General features: G+C 41.5%; 1 protein-coding gene across 1 annotated transcript; it reads right to left on the bottom strand.

Moving 5' to 3' along the window:
- Positions 1-871: 871 nt before the first annotated feature.
- On the bottom strand, positions 872-19,602 carry LOC121950449 (transmembrane and coiled-coil domain protein 3-like). Its single transcript, XM_042496447.2, has 4 exons — positions 19,295-19,602; positions 5,186-6,156; positions 4,351-4,486; positions 872-3,473 (listed from the first exon to the last, which is right to left on the bottom strand). Exons 1-4 carry the CDS (start codon positions 19,358-19,360, stop codon positions 3,171-3,173), a joined length of 1,476 nt encoding a protein of 491 aa, XP_042352381.2. The 5' UTR covers positions 19,361-19,602; the 3' UTR covers positions 872-3,170.
- Positions 19,603-20,003: the final 401 nt, after the last annotated feature.

Here is a 20,003-nt window from a genome sequence, read left to right as displayed (position 1 = left end):
TTTTTTTACATGACTGACACGTGGTGAAATGTCCACACTACTGAGACTCTACTAGAATATGTAAAAAAAAAAAAAAAACCCTTCCATTACTGCCTTGCCATTATATGCCTCTGCCTACTAGTCAAGTTTAAGTTTACATCCACCTCCGTCCAGACTTTAATGTAGACAATGCCTTAAATTAGGATGTTTCTGCAAATAAGCTACATACTCTAAAATATGAATGCTACACACATATCTTCACGCACAGAAGATCTACACATTTAGCAAAGTTTGAGGGTAGACACTGAAGATAGTGTAACCAATCCAGTACCTAATCAAATGTCTCCCCTTCTGGTCCTGAGTTATGGCGTTGAACAACTGCATTATAATTGTTTTTGCAGAACATCATGATGTTACAGTGATTTTGACCTTTGGCCTTTTGGATATAATATCACATTATCATCATGATTATATCCTATTGGACATTTGTGCAAATTCTGTCATAATTGGCATATGAATTCTTGAGTTATAGCCAAAAATATGTTTTGTGAGATCACAGTGATCTTGATCTTCGACCTTCAACCACCAAATTCTCATCAGGTCATGCTTGAGTTCAAGTGGACATTTGTGCCACATTTGAAGAAATTCCCCCAAGGGGTTCTTGAGATACTGTGTTCATGCAAGGTCTCAGTGACCTGTGACCACCATAACTGAATCAGGTGAACGTTCGTGCCAAATTTAAGGAAACTCCCTCAGGGCATTCCTATGGTATCACGTTCCCAAGAATGGGACGAATGGTTAGACAGACAACTCAAAAACAATAAAAAACAATCCCATACCAAACACAATGATAAATTACCAAACAATTCGAATTCCAAACATCAGTCCCAAGTCGATTAAAAAGGCTTGTTTAATTTAACAGAAAGTGTCAGACAAAGGCACGTAATGCATGAAAATACAACTGATTGATCACGTAGTGCACCAGAGATGAATAGAGAATGTAAACCACATCTGTAGTTCTGTAAAAGGTAAAACTTCCTCAAATATGTCAAAACAGGAACAAAAAAAATATGATACAGTGAGACAACAACAAACATCAACACAAACATGTTAATTATGGCAGACAAACATTAAAAAGTGGTCCGTAGCTCATGAGAGTGAGATCATGATAGGCAATGTTCATAAGACAAACATGAAATAACATATCAATCAGTCCCAAAAAATTGGCTCATAGATCACTCAGAGCCTGTAACATGCTCCTCCGTCATCATTGGAGAACTGAAGGCTGTTTGTTGCTTCTTTAAAAAAAGGGAAATGCTTTTTTCTTTAGAAAAAGGCCTTTTATCACAGTATAACCCATCGCCTCTCCATCACATTATTAGTAAAAGTCAGACATCAGACCCATAAGACATAATAAAGAGAGCCAAGTGACAAACTCATGTATGTGTTGTTTGGATGCGTGTGCCTGGCGTGTGTTGATATCACCACACTACCAGCGCGGTAATGCAGTGGGATTGATTTTTTGGCCCTTGAGAGAGGAGACAGCTGGCCTTATCAGAGCCCAGCAGTGGCTTCAGTGGTTATGGATCTCTCATGCCAACATTAATGACACTTCCTCACCCAACCCCCCCCCCACAGCACCCTGTCATTGTAAAACATCGATGTAAATATATCACTCCTAAAAGAAACATTTTAAATACAATGCTTTTAGAAATCAAATATATTGCACTTTAAACATCAGGAACCGTAAACTGAAGAAACTTTAAGAGATGACTGACCACACAGGGCAGACAAGGCGAAAAATTAAATAAAAACTGATGTCAGTTTCTTCTGTGCTTTAGTTTGTAGATTCTTCATTTAATGGAATAGTTCAAATTTGGGTAAATATGCCCCCATACCCCGCATAGATTTAGGAAAAAACAATTGCTACCACTCTCAGGGCTGTACACTGAATATGTAGCTACATTCAGTAGCTAGTAAGCTTAGCTTAGCATCAAGACTAAAAATGGCAAAATAACTAACTGTTTCCCTCTTTTCAGAGTTTATGCTAAACTAAGCTGACTGATTACTGGCAGAAGCCTCAGATTTACCATGCAGATATGAGCGATATTGATCTTCTCATTTAACTTTTGGCACAGCCTAATCACCAGAAGAAAATGTTGCCATTGTACGTTTCTGCAAACCACAGATACATTCGATTTTCACATTTCATACGCATCACATCAACATTTCTAAAGTGATGTAGTTCCGACTACATGTATATGAGCTGACTATGTCACCGGGAGGGGAGAGGATGGTGCATAGCTTGACACTTTTGGTGAGATGGCTGCTAAGCTGCGGATCATTGCAGACCACTGTTCGAGACAACAAACAACAAAACTGGCTGCTTTTTAGCGAGACATTGCACATTTCCCGCCATGATTGTGCCAAAGAAACCGCGTGTTTTAAGTCAAAACATGATTTTTTTCTAACCATAACCAAGTGTTTTTTTATACCTGAAATTAACCACACGTTAACCACAGCATTGTTGAAACTTAAAGTTTCAACATATCTGCTACATAATAACCCAGAGATTTTACATATCCGTGGTTTGCATAAATGCACAATGCCAACACTTACTCTGGCAATTGGGTTATTTGGTAAGAGAACAAATCAGCATATTTACCAAAATGTGCAACTATCCCTCTGAGGGTGACTTTAGCATTTCATAACTGTGGCCGGCAAGATGCCAAGCTTGAGGTTTTGTTTGTGTGTGCAGATTTTCAACAGTCTGAGGGATGTTTAAATTGAGCTGAAGCAAAATGAGAGAGAATAATCATTTTCCAAATTTCACCTTATCTACTGATTATTTTCCCCAAAAACATGGGGAAAGATTAGTCTTGTGTGCACTTCTGTCCACCCTTCTTGATCCTCGTCTTGTGATGATTTCATAGCAATCCTTAAAGAGCTAACAAAATTTACTGTTATATAAATATTATTTTAAAGGTTAAACAAAAAAATGTTAGCAACACACATTCAAGTTCTAGACGAGAAAAAAATCATTTCGGTTGGACCTTAAAAAAACAGTGACCTGTGTAAATGCAAGGTGATCGTGTCTTCTGACGATTGTACAACCAATCCTCACAGACAGTCCTATCCTGACAGCGTCCATGTTTCTGCAGTGTTACTTTCAGTGTGCACTCTTTTTACTTTCAGGCAGGCACCAGCAACCTGTCTATGGTGTACTGTAAACGGTCCCAGTTCTTCCAAAAAATGGTCAAAAAACAAACTCCCAGGAAGGTAGCTACCACATGGTGCCGGCTCCTCATCAGTGGAGCGGCAAACTTGGCAGCGGTGGAGACGCACACCAGGATGACGGTAATGATGGCCAGCATGATGTTGATGCTCTTTCCCAGCAGAACTCGGGCGTCACGGCTCTCGAGCTGGACCGTCTGCTGCTGCTGCTGTTGGAGCTCAAGCTTGGACACTCGCGTCTGACACGACTCCAGAGCCTCCTGAAATAGACGGAGAGAGAGACTTTGAGGGTCTGGATGTTTTCTAAATGGCTAAAGGGCATTTTGCTGACCTTTTACTCCTCAATTATTCAAATTCCCCTTGAAGATTAATTAGGTATCAGCAGAGAGACACAAGGACAGACAGGATAAATGTCAAACAACAAAACAGACTTTGATTTTTTTTTTTGTGTAATCAGAGGAAGGGATTCATTACAAACACTCACCTCTATATGATAATGCCCTCACCCCTTGGAGCGATGACAAATTGCCTTATTAACAGAAGTCAGATAAGCTCCAGACATGTTTTTTTGCCTTAAAGGAATACTTCATTCCCTAAATGACCATTTGCACATCAATTATTCACCCTGGGTTAAATTGAATTCATGAAGGAAATTTTTTTGCATGTCTTCAGTGAACAAAAAATGTAAAAACGGGGTTGGGTTCAACAACAGCAAAACTATATCAAAACATCTGTTTACAAACTATCTTACAGCTCATGCAGTATAATCCAAGTCTCATTTATCCGCTTGTGTGCTCAGCACTTTCTAAAACAAAACTCTTTCTGATGGGAATTGGAACTGGAAGTGAAACTTATTTATACTCTCTTCTAAGCCAGACTCCACTGACAAGAACAGGGATTTAACATCACTGAACAAGGGAGCTGCTTGTCTACTGCTGCCTTGATCAGGACATTTCTTTATGTTATTGTGTGACTTGGCGTTTTAAAGGGTTAGTTCGGATTCACCAAAATCGCACAATAACACAAACTGTCTGACCTGTCTGCTGATCTCACCCTAATAACAACAGGGAAACAACATGGTCTACAGTTTTGAAGTCAAGCAGCACTACGTACAATGACAGATTCACTTTTACATACCTGTATGTCCCGGGCCCTTTCGTGAGCCTGGTAGGCCACCCTCTCTTCGATGCTGGCCAGTTCCTGCTTCAGATTAGTCATCTCATGCTGGTGAAGCTCTGTCAAGTCATTTAGTTGGTCTTCCAAACGCTCGTACCTGGTTGACAATGCAGAAACATTGACGTTATTATTATTGTTATTATTATTATTATTATTGTATTATTGTGATTATATCTGCCAATCTAGTAAATATTTACCTCCAAATTCTCTACTTACCATGACATGCCAGATGACAGAACATGACAAAATGGTGCTGTATTATGTTAGGTCAATGAAGTACTAAAAGGAGCCTTAAATGATATTCAAAGCATTACTATAGCAGCAAAGAACTTTTTGCCATGTAAAGATATAGTGGGGTAATGGCGTACCGAGCAGAGAATGAAGTCAAACTCCCTGTGTGTGCTAATCTGAGCTTCTCTGTTATTTGTTGCAGTAGCTGGTCCGGCTGCACATGTATGTTAGAGCACTGAGTCCCTGTGTGTGTATCCCAACGGCTAGCTCATCAACGTTACCGTGCACTTTGCACACCGATTACCCTTGATAACACCATCCGGATGCATGACATTGTCCTGGAAGCATAGCGCCCACCCTTCTGTCCCCTCTTAGGTTAACACCGCCTGCACATTTGTCCTTTTAGTGGTTGTTAGTACTGCTTATTAAGGTAGCATCGTTAGCTGGTAGCTGCAGACTCAGCCGCCTCCATGTTGAGAACCATGTGCAGTAACCCTGAATCACATTTTGACTCACAGATATGCTCTGCATGTTGTATACAGCTCCTAAAAGTACATAAACATACCTGTATCTCTCCTCCTGCAGTGTTTGGCTGATGATGCCATACTCTCTCTTGAACTGAGCCTTTATCTCCTCCATATCCTCCTCCAGCTGGCTCTGGGCTTCTTTGATCTCCCTCACCTCCTCCAGGGTCAGAGCCAGTCTGCTCTGGGCGTCCCCCCCGGCCTGCTGGCCCGGCGTCTGCCCGGCTGACACTCCTCCTCCCGCTGGGTGCCCATTACTGTCTGCTGATATGGAGGCACTCCCTGAGGAGCACTCGTCATCACTGGGATACTTGGGCTTGCCCACCAGAGAGGTGCTGCTACTCAGCCCCTTTCCTGCACTGTCAGTGGGCAGCGGCGAGGAAGCATCCAGAGTGGTCTTGAGGTGGGCGATGTTGTCAGCACTGCCAAACTTGTTCCTGATAAGGTTGGCGAACTCTCGGGGCTTGCTGAAGAAGAAAGGAGGGGAGAGGGACACGCCTGGGCCGATGGTCTTGATCTTGTCCATGGTAGGGTGTCGTCCACTGCCGGTCATGTCCCTCAGCAGCTCTCTGGGAGACTCCCTGGGTATGGTGCTGTGTTTGTGTGTAGTTGACGGGTGAGGCAATGGGCTGTGGTGGATTTCACTGTCTTTCATCTTTCGATGGTACTGCTCCAGCTTCTTTTGCATCTGGGCGATGTTTTGAGCCGACTTCTGGTTCTTCTTCTCAAACACCTGCTTGATGCGTCCCACTTGAAGCTTGTCCGCGCTGTTTACCAGCTTAAGGTACTCGGCTACGTTCTCGTCCCTGACCGTCTGCTCAATCTTCAGCTGTTCCGTGACTTTCAGTATCTTCTGCTGGAGGTTGTCCAAGCAAGAACGACTACGCTGGACCTCGAAGGCCAGAGCAGGACCAGGACTTCCATCACTCAGATCAAGGTCCAGATTGTTCTCTGAGGAACCCCGACGCATCGACCCAGAGATGCTCAGGAAACTGCCCTCAGTACTCCGGTCCTATGAGTAGGACAAACAAAGATCAGATACAGATTTCGTATTAAATATGGAGCATTTGCAATGTTGATCTTGTACTATGAAAGTCTGTCTGATTAGCGAAACAAGTCATCTTAAAAAATGAAACTACATTTCCAATTTAATTTCCAAATACAAATCAAATCCTAAAGAAAAATGTCACTGTTTTAAATTTGACTATATTTTAAAGTTCTGACTATCATCAAACCAGCTATAAAGTTAAAATGAAAGTGAATATCTTAATCTGTCCCTTACAACCTACAACTGCACTGCAAATCTGTGTGCACAACTATAGGTGGTGTACTATTAAGTAGCTCAGTATATAAAACATTTTATTTTCAGTCTCATTTTCCAATGGATGGTTTTAATGATGGGGTTAAACTGGAGGGATATTTCTATAATTATATATCATATTTTTATAATTATTATGCCTCCCTGCCAGCAATAACCATGGCTGCAGGCATTATGTTTTCAAGTTGTCCGTCCGTCTCATTCTCGGTAAGCAATATCTTAAGAACTCCTTGAGAGGATTTCTTCGAATTTGGAACAAACGTCCTCTTTTACACAACAATGAACTGATTAGATTTGCTGATCATAGTTCAAGGTCAATCTGACCTCGCGTCTGCCCCATTATCATCACAGCAATTTCCCCCTGGGTGAACAATAAATTATTTCTGATTCTAACACAGTGTCTAAGGGAGGCCTTGAGGGAATTTCCTCAAATTTTGCACGACTGATTAGATTTCGATTTTCAAAAGGTCATTCTGACCTCAAAAATATGTTTTTGGACATAACTCAAGAATTAGTAAACTAATTATGACTTAATTTCACACAAAGTCTAATAGGATATAATGATGAAGTGATGACATTTTATACCCCAAAGGTCAACTTCACTGTAACATCATGATGTTCTGCAAAAACTAACTGAAACTAAACTTGAGTTTCCATCTTGAGACTGGGCTGACTGTATAGCTGTTTTGAGCTGCCGGGGTTAAGATGTGTATGAGGCATCTATGTTTTAAAATTTGTAGCTTCTTTGCAGCAACATCCATATTTGAAGCATTGTCGGTTGTCATTTCTACATATAAGTCTGGACAGACATGGATGTGAGTTATAACTGCAACGTAACTGGTTTGCAGAGGCATACAAACTGGAGGCAAAAAATCTAGTTCAAACCCGATCTGCTAGTGTCACTATCCCCCACGGACTCCACTGTGGCTGGGTCTAGTTGCTGCTGCCACATGTCTCCAAACAGCAGCTGGTGCGTAAAATGTTCTAAACTATGACCGAAAAATGAAACTAAGGTCAAAGAAAGTTTTCCCTTAATATTGTTTTTGATGATTCAGGATTTTTGTTCATATACTGCAATTTTACATAGCCTTGCCTCCTCTCATTCAGCTTTCCTACTCTTGCCACAGTGTGACCATCTGGGTGTGTATGTAATGCTCTTATTTGGCACATCTGTTATGTTTTTGGAGCCAGAATTTAATCCCGTTTGTTCACAGTATAGCACACAGATGAGACGGATGACAAAATTCAGATAACAGTTATTAATGTGTGTGAAAGAAGTGGAGCGTGCACATCTAATGTAGGTCAGTGATAATGTCACACAAGGCCACAAGACTCAGGAAATCCCTTTTACAGACATTGTCCCCTATTTTTACAGTAAATTACCATTTTCCTAATAGAGGCTCAACATCACAGTCAGTTTCTGCCTGACGTGTCAATAGTTCACTATCGAGCACAGAAGTCTGCTGTAGACTGTAGAGGAAGTGAAACAGAGTGAATATGGCCCAAGCAAGGAAGTTTAACTACGGCAGGAAACCTGAAGACGTGACATAAAGAGGAAACTGAGGACAGCTGTGAAGACACAATTTAATTAAGTTCAGGGCAGCATTTTCTGGAACAGAGGTTTCACTTCAAGTGTAATGATTCTGCAATGTAACTGTGGCCTAACAAGCCACCAAAAATAACAAGTTGATCACAGTACAACAGTATGTAATGACAGGAGGTGTAAGCTGATCAAGTCTAGAACAAAGTGTTGTACAACAAGCACTATGGGCTGTGCAAAGCTGCACTAATCCTTAACAAATGTAACACGGCTAGTTTCACGCAAATAAACAGATCACAGCTAAGGCAGGCAGACTTAGGGCTGAATCCTGCTTAGCATTTCCACATCACTACGTAACAGCTACATATCGCAAGGGACTAAGTACCTTCACAATTGACCAATGCATCCAAAGTTTACCACAGACTGACAGACTCGACACATGACTGTCAGGTGGAACTCAAAACAGGGTTTAACAACGACATGGTGATTAAGTATGACAAGGCGATCGCTGGTGCGCACACATTGAATAACAGATACTAAAACAGAGACACATTCTCACTCAGGGCTACTTTTCCTTCCTCCAAACCAGTTGGATTCAAGTTATCTAATTACACAATCCCATTTACTTGCTGTTTACACCGTGACCTCACACTCATTCAACTTGTCAAACTTGTTTATGAGGTAGATACAGTCATCGCTCATATTCATTTATTACTAGACTGTGGTTTCACTTTAATATGGACACAGAAACTAAGGGATGGACTGTTATTGTGCAACGGGTTGTAATTTCGCACAGACATTCATGTTCTCTGAAGGATGCAACCTAATAATTGTGGTGGCCCCTGAGTTTTCCTGTAACACCATCACATCATCAAACTTTAAAATTGTCCGCGAATTTGCTTTAATACCTGCAAATGTAATGCAATTCACACTAGCCTCAGTTGTATCAAATATCGGGCACTGTGGAAGCAGAAAAAAGACAGTGTTTGTGTCTGAATACCTGCAGTTATGGTGCTAGCAGCTTTTAAGGACAACCAGAAGGAAAAACTGGGTCTGGGATAACAATCCACCAATCTTCAGACGACTGTAAAAATGGCCAAATACATACAAATCTCTCTCTAGTCATTTCTGTGAATCTGTCGTCTTGCTACAGTATGCAACTACAAGTTTAGTTTGCACGTCCCAGGTACTCAGAGGAACCATGGCAATGCAGTGAAATACCCCATCCACAAACACACATTTCCCATAGACCACCACTGTAAAAGAGAAGTGTGCAAAACAGTACACGTCAAACTGCTACGTCAATTATGACTCTATATTATGTACTTTTAAACCATCGTGGTTCATATTACATTATATAAAACTTCTTTGAGGAGCCTGAAAAGACTAAAAATCTGTTACATCATCACAACATTTTGAGTGGGAACTTGGGGGCGGGGCCAGTGAGAGAAGCGTTACCGCACATGTTCAGGTTGCCACACCTCCAAAGTAATATGTATGTGTGTATGTGTATGCATCTGGCAAACAGTTCGATTAGACTGAAGAGTTGCCATTTAGTCCAGTATCCAGTTATTATACATCAGGGACTGAAGAAGACTTGAAACTGGCTTTTGAGACCATAAACTCAGTATGAAAATATTTACTGATAAGATAATGAAGTGAAAAGTTAGTTCATTTTCTCATAAACTTGTATACAATTGGGCTTCTTTTTTAAATTAGTGAAGTATCCCCTTTGGGCCAATAAACCTCCACACAGACCTGTCTCACAGCAGCCATTGTGACCTGTCATTGTCGGGAAAGCACAGGTGTTACTAACGATGACTCTGTAGTGTTCCAGTAAGACTGACAGTGCCAACATGCACTATGCCAGGAAGCTCAAATCAAAGCTATTGGGCATTTAATTCACTATTTACACCTGTGCGTTTCATACTGTGACAAGTCAAAATGTCTTCTGCAAAAGAAAAAAGAAGCCTACTGGCCACACTTTTCAGTCCCTTAGGTAACCTATTGTGATAAACAATACACCTGTTAAACATCAGCATGTTACCATGCTAGCACTTGCATATGCCTCAAAGCACCACTGTGCCTTAGTACAGCTTCAACCAGCAGCTAGCACCACTGTGAACTCTAGTCATGTTTGTACATGTATTTAAAAAAATGTAGTTTAATATGGTGTGTATAATTATACTGTACATACATACTTATTTACGTAAAGTGTGTAACCAGAGAATGCCATGCTTCTTTCTACGAGCATGCCTGGGGTATTTCAGCCTCTGTCCTCGTCCCACTCTCTCCCCCTCTCTGGCATCTGTCCTTCTTGAACACAGGACTCTTTGTCTAGGCAGAGAAAAGCACACTTTGTCATGTCCTACCTCTGCTCTGTCCAGGACTCTGATGAGCGAGCCACTGCATATGGATTCACTGGCCTGACGTATAGCCCGAGGAGCCCCGCGCCCAATCACAATCCTGCTCTTTACAGAGTACGTGCAATAGCTCCGCAAAACTATCAGGTTCGCACATAAGCTGCTCTTTTGTCTAACCGGTTTGTCATACAACAGAAAAAAAAGGAGCCTAATGAACTCCTTCTTAAAGAGGAAGTGTAGTGCAGGCTTATATGTAGGTTGCTAGTATTACCCAGCCTTTTTAGTTTTCAAACAACAAACACAAAGAGCTGCCTGTTTGACCAGACAGCTTAGGCTCACTGCATGCTATTTATGCAGCACTGGAACTAAGCTCACTCCTCAGGCACTCTCCCACCACCAGCCCTCACTTTGAAATGTTCAATATTCTCTAAGCATGTGGAAAACACAGAACACAGTGGTGTTGGTTTATTACTTCAAGCGGCTGTGATACCATAGATACAGATGAGAGTGAAATAGATCACGTTGTGACCTGGCAACCATTGATGGATTGCTGCTGAGGCCTGCAGCAAAAGCAGAGTGGGAGATGTTTGGAAAGCGCATTGATGCAACTTCCATATTCATGCTTGTGCACCTGGAGCAGTGAATGTCAAGCCAACGTTGTGCTGCACTGCTGGAATGAGGGGCCAATGCTTATAAAAACAAGATGGCCTTTGGCAGGATGAGGCCTCATTCATGAGAGCAGCTCAGATATCACGAATAACTAAACCCAGATGTTTTACACACACTCAAACCCAAAAACGAACATGACATCTGACTGTTTTTTTGATAAGGAATTTAATGAGCCCATTTCCAGCGCGGCTATTCAAGATTTCTACCCACGCTGACTAACTGCTAGAGAAATCTGAGGGTCTCTCTGGATGAGTGGCTGCGCTAAATGAATTAGCCTCACGCTGATGAAAATGTCCTCCCAAATCTGCTGAGGAGCTGCCCTACTTTTCACTCCATTTCTCCCGAACGCTTATGCAGGCGTTCTCCAGGGGTTGTTGAGGTAGGAGGGTGAAACAGGGCCAGGACTGAAGGTCTTTGGGGATGGCTGGAGACGAAGGGAGGAGTGAGAGCTCAGTAACTAGCAGGGAAAAGCTGCTACAACATGACAGATGGCAGCGGTACAGTCTGACAGTTAGGTGGACGGTCCTTAACTGAGAGGTCACAGATTCATCACGGGGTAGAGTTTGATGAGATGGAGTTTCTGTCACCAGCCAAGTGACCTGTAAGTCCTTGAGTAACAGGATGAACTCCTCCTTGCGCTCACTGACTGTGTTACTCTGGAATATAAAGGAGGGGTGTGTGAGATTTAGGGGGATTTAGCGGCATGTAGCTGTGAGGACTGCAGATAGCAAAGGGCTAAAACTCCTCCCCGGTTATAATTCCTTCATTTTTACATTGTTAAAGAGGTTTTGAGCGGGAGCTGAATTATCCACAGTGGTCTCTTCCTCAAAACAAACAGATGATTAAAACAGGTAAAAACACTACATAAATCGATTTCACGGTACAAATCAGTGTTTCTCCGACGCAGAACCCGCAGAACCCGCAGAACCTGCTAACATGTGCTCACCTTTTTTCTCTAAGATCCAGATGTTCAGGAGTATTTTACCAGGAACCTAATCATCAGCAGATGTCTCGGTCTCTCTAAAACAGTTAAATTTAGATTTAATTTAAACCAGTGAAAACACTGAATTAAGTCATTTCATTTTATAAAAATCCATGTTTTTACGACGCGGCTCACGGCGGAGGGACTGGTAACTACAGCGAAGCAAATGCAATAGCCCTATTTAAAGCCACTATTTGGTTTGTCCTTCCTAAGCTACTGTACAAACACAGAAGTTCTACCAAGCCCTTAGGAACAGCGCCAGGCTTTAAAGCCAATATTACAAAGTGATGCCCTGTGGACCTAAAAGACTTTTTACCGCAGACTTACATTGACAAAAAGAGACATCTGTAAATCAGTGGATACAATTTTGTGAGCGTCAAAACCCAGTGAAACGACTCATTTCACTATCTGGATTTGATCCACTCGGTCCGATAACATTTGGAAAGTCTCAAACAGCCACAAGATTAAGTCACTTCATCCTCATTCAAGTTCGTGAAGCACTAAACCAGAAATTAACAGTTTGTGTAGAAGTTAGCCGCTTGGCAGCACTTGGGCGCTGTAAGTCTCAAGTGTGTATGCCCTATGGGCCCCATGATGTGGAAGTTCCAGATAATATTCATACCGCCCCTGAGCAACTTTCCCAGGAAAGAATGGGTCCCTGCCTTGAATGCATGGCTGATTCTGAGGAAAGTAAGACACAACAATTCTTATTTTCAGGTGATTATACACAAAAGAAAACAAACATATATTACATTCCATTTCTGCCAATATATCCAACTGAAACCAAACGCTGGACCTTTAAAAGCTGAGCTGTGTGAGACCCATCTGTCTGATCATATGTTTAAATCTGCTTTATCATTATCAATGTGAGAAAATGTTGTCTTTGAAATTAACGAGCCAGGCAAACGCCTACTGCGGTTTGAATCACACATCGATATTAAGTGTGTCAGTAGAGCAAAGGAGAAGACAGACACAAAGTGGGAGACAAAATAGAGGGAGAGATCTACAGAAACAGATAAGAGGACAGGAATAGAACAAAGGGAGGATGCTCCCAAAACAACACAACTGTGCACATCATCCCAATCATCATCATCTCAACAAACAGGATCTGCAGGAGGCTCTGTGTGCCCCCAGGGTGCCTCCCCTACACCTCAGCCCTGGATGAGCCTCCTGTTCCCCCACGCTGCCCTACATAGCACTCAGCGTCTGTCCAAAACCATGACCCATTTAATATGACCTCGCTAGACAGCATAACATAAAGATCCAACTGCATTAGCCTCAATCTTAACCCAACAACAGAGAGGCATGTGTTGTTCTGTTTGAGAAATCAAATCGTTGCTACATTTTGGGAGCAAAGTCGGGGGGGGTGGGAGTCAAGAGAAACTGCAGATGCTGCTTATCTTGCACTGCAGTGTGCTCTCTCTTGGATCAATGATCTAGTTAGAGATTCAATTTTTCATGCAAAAACAGACCTTGCGCTCATCTGCCCACTGCAGCACCAAAAGATGGAGGCAAAGCAGCGATGCAGCATTAGGAGGTCCAGTGTGTATGATGTAGGGAAATATGAATTTAATATGATAAGTATGTTTTATTTTATAACCACCTGAAAATAATAATCACTATGTTTTCATTACCGTAGAATGAGCTGTTTTACATCTGCATAGGAAGCAAGTTGTCATCCTCAAAGGTTGCCATGTTGCCAAGTTTCTGCAGTAGCCCGGAACGGACAACCCAACCACCGGCTAAGACCATTCATGTTTTCAGCAATCATGGTTAGCAGCCCCTCCACAATGAAAGTATCTTAAAATTCTGATTTTTAATGTGACAGTGCTTTATTCAGTGTTTAGATCACTGGGTCTGTTTATTTTCGAGAGGAGGAGACCTCTGCTGATAAAACAGCTCCTGGTAAAAACCTCTGAACAATAAACACTATAAGAATCCTAACCGGGAGACGTTTCAGCTGGTTGCAATCTGCAGTCCTTACCACTAGATGCCTCTATGTTTCCCTAAATCTAAGTCTGTTCTGATGCGCTGTTTGTATGTTTGCTATGAAAAATAATGCGCCAAAATTTGTGTAAATCCTATAGATTCATGAGCTAGTAAATTGTGTATAATCCAAGTATCTGGGAAGGCTGCAATCACTCAACTAATGTGCTGACAGGAGCAAAGAATAAAGAAGGAAGCGTTCCCAAAAGGTTCGAGCGAAAAGTGGGTTATAAAACACAGGACTTTCCTCAATAAACCGGCGTTCAGAACCACAGAACACCGAGTCATTGTAAGGTATGTTGTCAACACATTTTGTCTCCTAAACTTAACTACAGTAACTTTTCTTGCCTTAACCTAAGCTCTGTAACTTTATGGTAAATGCATAACTTTACTTTAGAAGGACAGGAAGGCTTGGGGTGCCCAGTAGCTCAGTTGGTAGAGCGGGTGCCCCATGTACAGACACTATGTCCTTGCTGCAGTGCCCATGGGTTCAATTCCAGCCTTGGCCCTTTGCTGCATGTCATCCCCTCTCTCTCTCTCCTCCTTTAACTGTCCTATCACCAATAAAGGCAAAAACACTGAAAGACAGCAACAGCAACAGTCTGTTCACCCTGCTGCCATCTGGGAAAAGATACAGAAGTATCCGCTGCCGAACCACCAGACTACAGAACAGTTTTGTTACCCAGACTGTAAGAATCCGTAACTCCTTTTTTGACACCAAAAAAAGGTAGCAGGATTTAAGGGCAAACTTTAATTGAATTTTTTTAACATTGTTTAAAAAACGACTAATAAACCTTGTACTTTAAGTACAAAACATCATTCATGGGGGGCTAATTCATATAATTTCACATCAAATGCTGTACTAGAATATGTTGAAATCGCACACACTGTCCCTTCAAAGTCCTGAAGGGAAGCAAGGTAAAAGCACACAGATTATTGGGTGGGTTTGCAGTGGGTGTGAGCTAAATTCTGAGCAGAATCAGTGAAATAAATATTGGTTCAGATAAGCAGGACGTGCAGAAGCTGAGCCTGTTTCTTGCTAAACTCGCTGTCCCTCCCTGTTTTGGCTGGGTGGGGGGGACTTCATTAAAAAAAAAACACTGACATTTTCTTATGCAAACAGGAAGGCATTGTCTCTGTTACGAGGAAGCAATGTTTGCAAGTGCTGCAGTCGCAGCTCTAATCTGGTGGAACCATCAGTTAAAGTAGGGTCAGGTCATGCAGGCACACATGCAACTACAAGCACAGGTGTTTGAGGTGATCTGCGGAGAGCTGGGTCAGGATGATGCGGCTGTGGTGCTTGATGCATAGAGTGGCATTTATTTAGCATTGCCTCTGTGCACCCCAAATAAATAACACACACACACACACACGGGGCAATAGAGCTGGCACACTCATTGAGATGGAACAAAACCGTCCCTTCAGCAGAGAACAGAGCCACAGAGGGGAAGAAGCCTGCGGTGCTTATTGGTATTCCCTCCAGCTGATCCTCATGGACACAGACGCTCTCCCACTCAGAGCTCACACAGGGAAACGGGAAGAAAACCAGAGCGGGAGAGCTACAGGGAGCACATCTTTGATTGTAGCCAAATAGCTGACCCAACATCTCCTCCTCCCTCTCTCATCTGCATCACGCAGCTGCATCTGCGGCCGCACTTTGATTGCAAAATCTTTCTTTAGAGGCCAAAATAGCATGCATCATCATACTAACAGAGGAAATAAAACTTGCAGCAGAGTTTGAAGTTTCCTGGATGACTAATCCTCTGGAGGTCAGCGGAGTGAATTGCTTAAGACGTATTCGCTATTATCTCATAGACAAGTTGGACAGGGGCTAAATCAATAGCCCATTAACACTTGCTGCGTCTGCTTGCACCCGTGGACTGAGAGTATTGAATGGGATTCAATTAAGATAAATATGCAGCTATATTCAATGCACTGATTCAAAATGAGAGCGTGAACAGAGCCAGTGACGTTGCAAGGTTGGTGAAAAAGTCAAGCAGCTCAATAGGCATGAAAAACATAATAGACGTTAAAAAAGAGAGAATAAAAAAAGGGGACAAGATAATGATTCACAATGTGGAGAACATGGCACATTAGAAGGCTGCTAGTTATACTGTTGTGATGGCTGATGTGTTTGTCTGGTGACAGGTGAAGGTTCACGTGAGGACAGTCGCTGAGAAATGGCACGCACATCTCCGCAGAGCCACCATCCAGCGAGGGTTAAAGACTCATGCTGAGGTGTTGCATCATCTTTGGCCTCTAACCCACTATATCTGCTGCACAATGGCTTTTTGAGGAACAAAACTGGAATGTCATTGGCGGCCAACAAATGGAGGAAAAGCATAATTACACAGTCCAGTGATAACAAACCAGCCAAATTGTCAGATATGCTGTTCTATTATACTGTGTTGATGGTTACACCACAACCGCCCGATTGTTTACTTGAGAAGCTGGCTTGTGTTTTTTTGTGTCGAAGCTCTACTCCACAGAGAAATGTTACTGATTTCATTCATTTAGAAGGGTTAGTGTTACATTTTAATCCAAAGTACCTGCAACTGCTCACATGGCAGTTTTAATAAGAGCTAAACAAGCTGAAGAAAAGCTGCTGGAGCGCCCCCGAGGATGCATGATCCCTTTGACGACTACAGGTGACAGGGGCAGTACGACACCTGACTGACTTTCTGGTTGCACAAGACTCTCACTTGACCGAGCATTCCTCTTTTCAGTATCACTGCGACTGAGAGCACCTGGCTTTAAATGCATACTGCGGTTAATCTGTCACAGCACATTAGGGGATTTTTCTGAGCACCATGCATCAACATTACCACATGGTTGAATGGTGTTCCCCAGTTTTCCCCTAAAGCTTGTTGGCATAATATTGAGGGTTTTTTAGAGGGTTATTTTTCCTTAAGGGCTGCTGATGGTGTGTAGGGCAAAAACTAAACAAGGAGAAGCAGTTTTTAGTCATTATGCACCCAGTAATGGAGCCGATTGCCTGATGGTCTTAGGAGCCTTTGCAGTTATTAAATCCAAACTGAAAATCTTATTATTCTCAAGCACTTTGTCTTATTATCATCACATTATTTTAACTTTAAAATGTTATTTTTAATTATTTTTGCTCATTCTTTTATGTTTTTTGAATTGAGTTATTCTAACATTGAGTTAAATTGTTCTGTTGTATTGTGTTGTTTTTAGTTTCTCTGAACAGCACCTTAAACCTACCACTGTGTATGAAAGGTGCTTTATAAATAAAACTGCTTTGCCTTGCCTTATCTGAATCAGTGTTTTAAGGTAAGAGGAGGTCATAATGTTGTAAAGCAGATGCAGGCAAATTTGTCATTTGAGCACCATACATAAAAATGACTGACTTGACTGCACTTATGCGTGAGAATAATAAATAAGATATACTCTGACCGTGATCAGGGCGTTTCTCTGTGTTTTCAATTTCCTCTTTGCTGCAGTCTTAGAATTACTGTATACATAACATTCACACTATTTACACATTTTACTCATTACGGATTTCTCACACAATTAATATAGTGTGTCAAGTGTATGATATTGTAAGAATCTATGTAGTGGTAAATAAAAAGCATGGGATCACTATGATTAAGTTAATTATATTTTCAGAAAACAAAAAGAAGATCCTTCTACATCTGCTGTAAATGTCAGGATGTACAAAAATATGAGCCACCGCTGCACGTCAAATTAGGCGAGGTCAGGTCTAATGTCTTTTTTTCTTTAAAAACTAGGCCAGGCATTGAGTCATTAAGTGGCCACAAAATAGAAACGCCTTTAAGATGGAGTGCAAAACAGCTGCAACTAATATTTTACTTAATGATTTCAGTTTCTTTTGCATTGTATTGTACTGGAGGAGAAATACTGTGACTATCAGTTTTGATTTGAGGAGGACAAATATCAGAAACGGCTGCAATGCAATACAACATAGCTACAAACTACAGCAAAAAAAGAAAATCACCATACGCATGAATTTACATCCATCGAAATCACAAAACAAAACAATTATTCATGGATTTGGATTGGGACTGGGTTACTGTACTCAGTTACTCTGTGGCACAACAACAGTCAAACAATACCTGCAAAATTCAGCTAAAGACAAAACGTTTAGTAGATCAATCAAATAGTCAGATGACAACAAAGTAATGACATCATATTCGCATGATGGTTGAACAAAACATTTCAAGTATCAGCCTAGGCTCTGAGAACTTTTAGTGTTCATTTTTCACTATTTTATGACATTCTACAGACAAAACAACGAATAATTGATTATGAGGAGAATTTTTTAAAGACTTTTTAATTCCATTCAGTATAAATTCAAGAACAATTTTAGGGAAACCCAAACTGAGGGAAAAATAACATAAACTGACATCAATCAATAAAGGTTAGCTCAAATCTTTATGGGAACATAAACCATGACTTTTTGGTGACCTAATAAGAAAGGAATTTGGTAAATTACTGTTTATTTTTTTTAAGTTACCATTTACTTTTAGATTTTACAATATAACGTCAGAAGAAATATTCATATAAAACCCCAGCCCCAATTTCTCAGTATTTATACAACTTGAAAGATGGATTTGAGACATTTTAACACCAATTTAGGCCTTATTTTTAGATTAATGAATTCAATGCCTTTTAAGACTTTTTAAGGATCTGCGGGAACCCTGTTTTAAAAAGTTTTCTTAAATGTTATGTTTAAATACGCAAATAGACATTGTCTAATTAAATAGGCGCTTTCTTCATGAATTTCCAGAACAGAAATATGAAGTAAAATGAACCTTCAAGTTTATTCGCGGCAGTTTCTTTCCCTTAGTCAAAAAAGAAGACATGTTTTAGAAACAAAATAGCCCCAAATCCCCAAACTGTCCAGTGCATGATTAAGCTATGTTTTCACCTGGGGTGCCTCGCCTTTAATTGTCGATATGGAAAATAACCGTTTGACCGACTTTCGATATACGACGACAAAAAAGTCCCGTTTGAATGTCGTCAAATATGTGGACAAAGCCATCATGTCTCAACCAGGATTTTGAAGTCACAGTTTACAGTGACAGACACTTTAAGACATCCTTGTAGCACCACCACGTCTCCACAAAGACACGCTGTTTCAGTAGCCGGGTTAAAGGCTCTTTGTTCGGCAGAAATGTGCAGCTTTAACCGGCGCAGCTGCTGGCTTCACATGACGTGGAGATGAACAGACAACAATGTATCGCTGGTACAGTGAGGGACCTGCCGTTTATGACACAACGACGCCACAAAACACACTCACATGACACTCACCATCCGGCTGCTGAGGTATTTCTCCACTTCAGATAAACTTCGCACGGACACGTTGGCGCTGGGCATAATAATCCCGTGTTGGTGGTCAGTTAGGAGCTGCTGGTGCTTCAGTTCAAGTCCCGGACTAGTTTACAACTCACGCCTAGTCTCGTTTCCATGTTGAGTCCCGTTTCTCTGCCTCTTTCTTACACACACTCCCGTAAACACACTCACACACACACATTTTGAGTGCCCTCTTCAACATACAAAAGTGTGAACCCAAACTCCGCCTATTTCTCTGTGCAGGGTGGCTGCGCGAGGAGGGGTTAACTCTTTCAACGCACGTGCCTCTCACAGAGATAAAGAAAACAGCCTGGTCATTAGTCTCTGCACTGTTTGTGATGAAGAGGAACTTCCTTCTCAATGATATGCCCACAGCATGTCCATAATGGTTTAAAGTGTGGTTTGAATTTTGGATCAAAAGTGTCACATTTTGGAGAGTTAAAATAAATTCCATCAAAGCATCAAAAGTCTAAAGCAAAACTTAACTGTTAAGTCATTTGGTGTTGGTACCGCGGATCTTTTACTTAAAGGGATAGTTCACCCCCCCAAATCAAAAATACACATTTTTCCTTTCACTTGAAGTGGTGGATGAAGTACTTAACAGTCGTACTTGAATAAAAATACAGATACCTTACCACAAACTGTATCTGGTAGAGGTTAAAGTCAC

This window comes from Plectropomus leopardus, chromosome 7 (genome assembly GCF_026936395.1).
Source record: "Plectropomus leopardus strain MGB_pleo_1.0 chromosome 7, ASM2693639v1, whole genome shotgun sequence".
In the NCBI taxonomy this organism is placed as follows: domain Eukaryota; kingdom Metazoa; phylum Chordata; class Actinopteri; order Perciformes; family Serranidae; genus Plectropomus; species Plectropomus leopardus.
The sequence above is the reverse complement of the archived record's forward strand: the minus strand, read 5'-3'. Positions and strand labels throughout refer to the sequence as shown.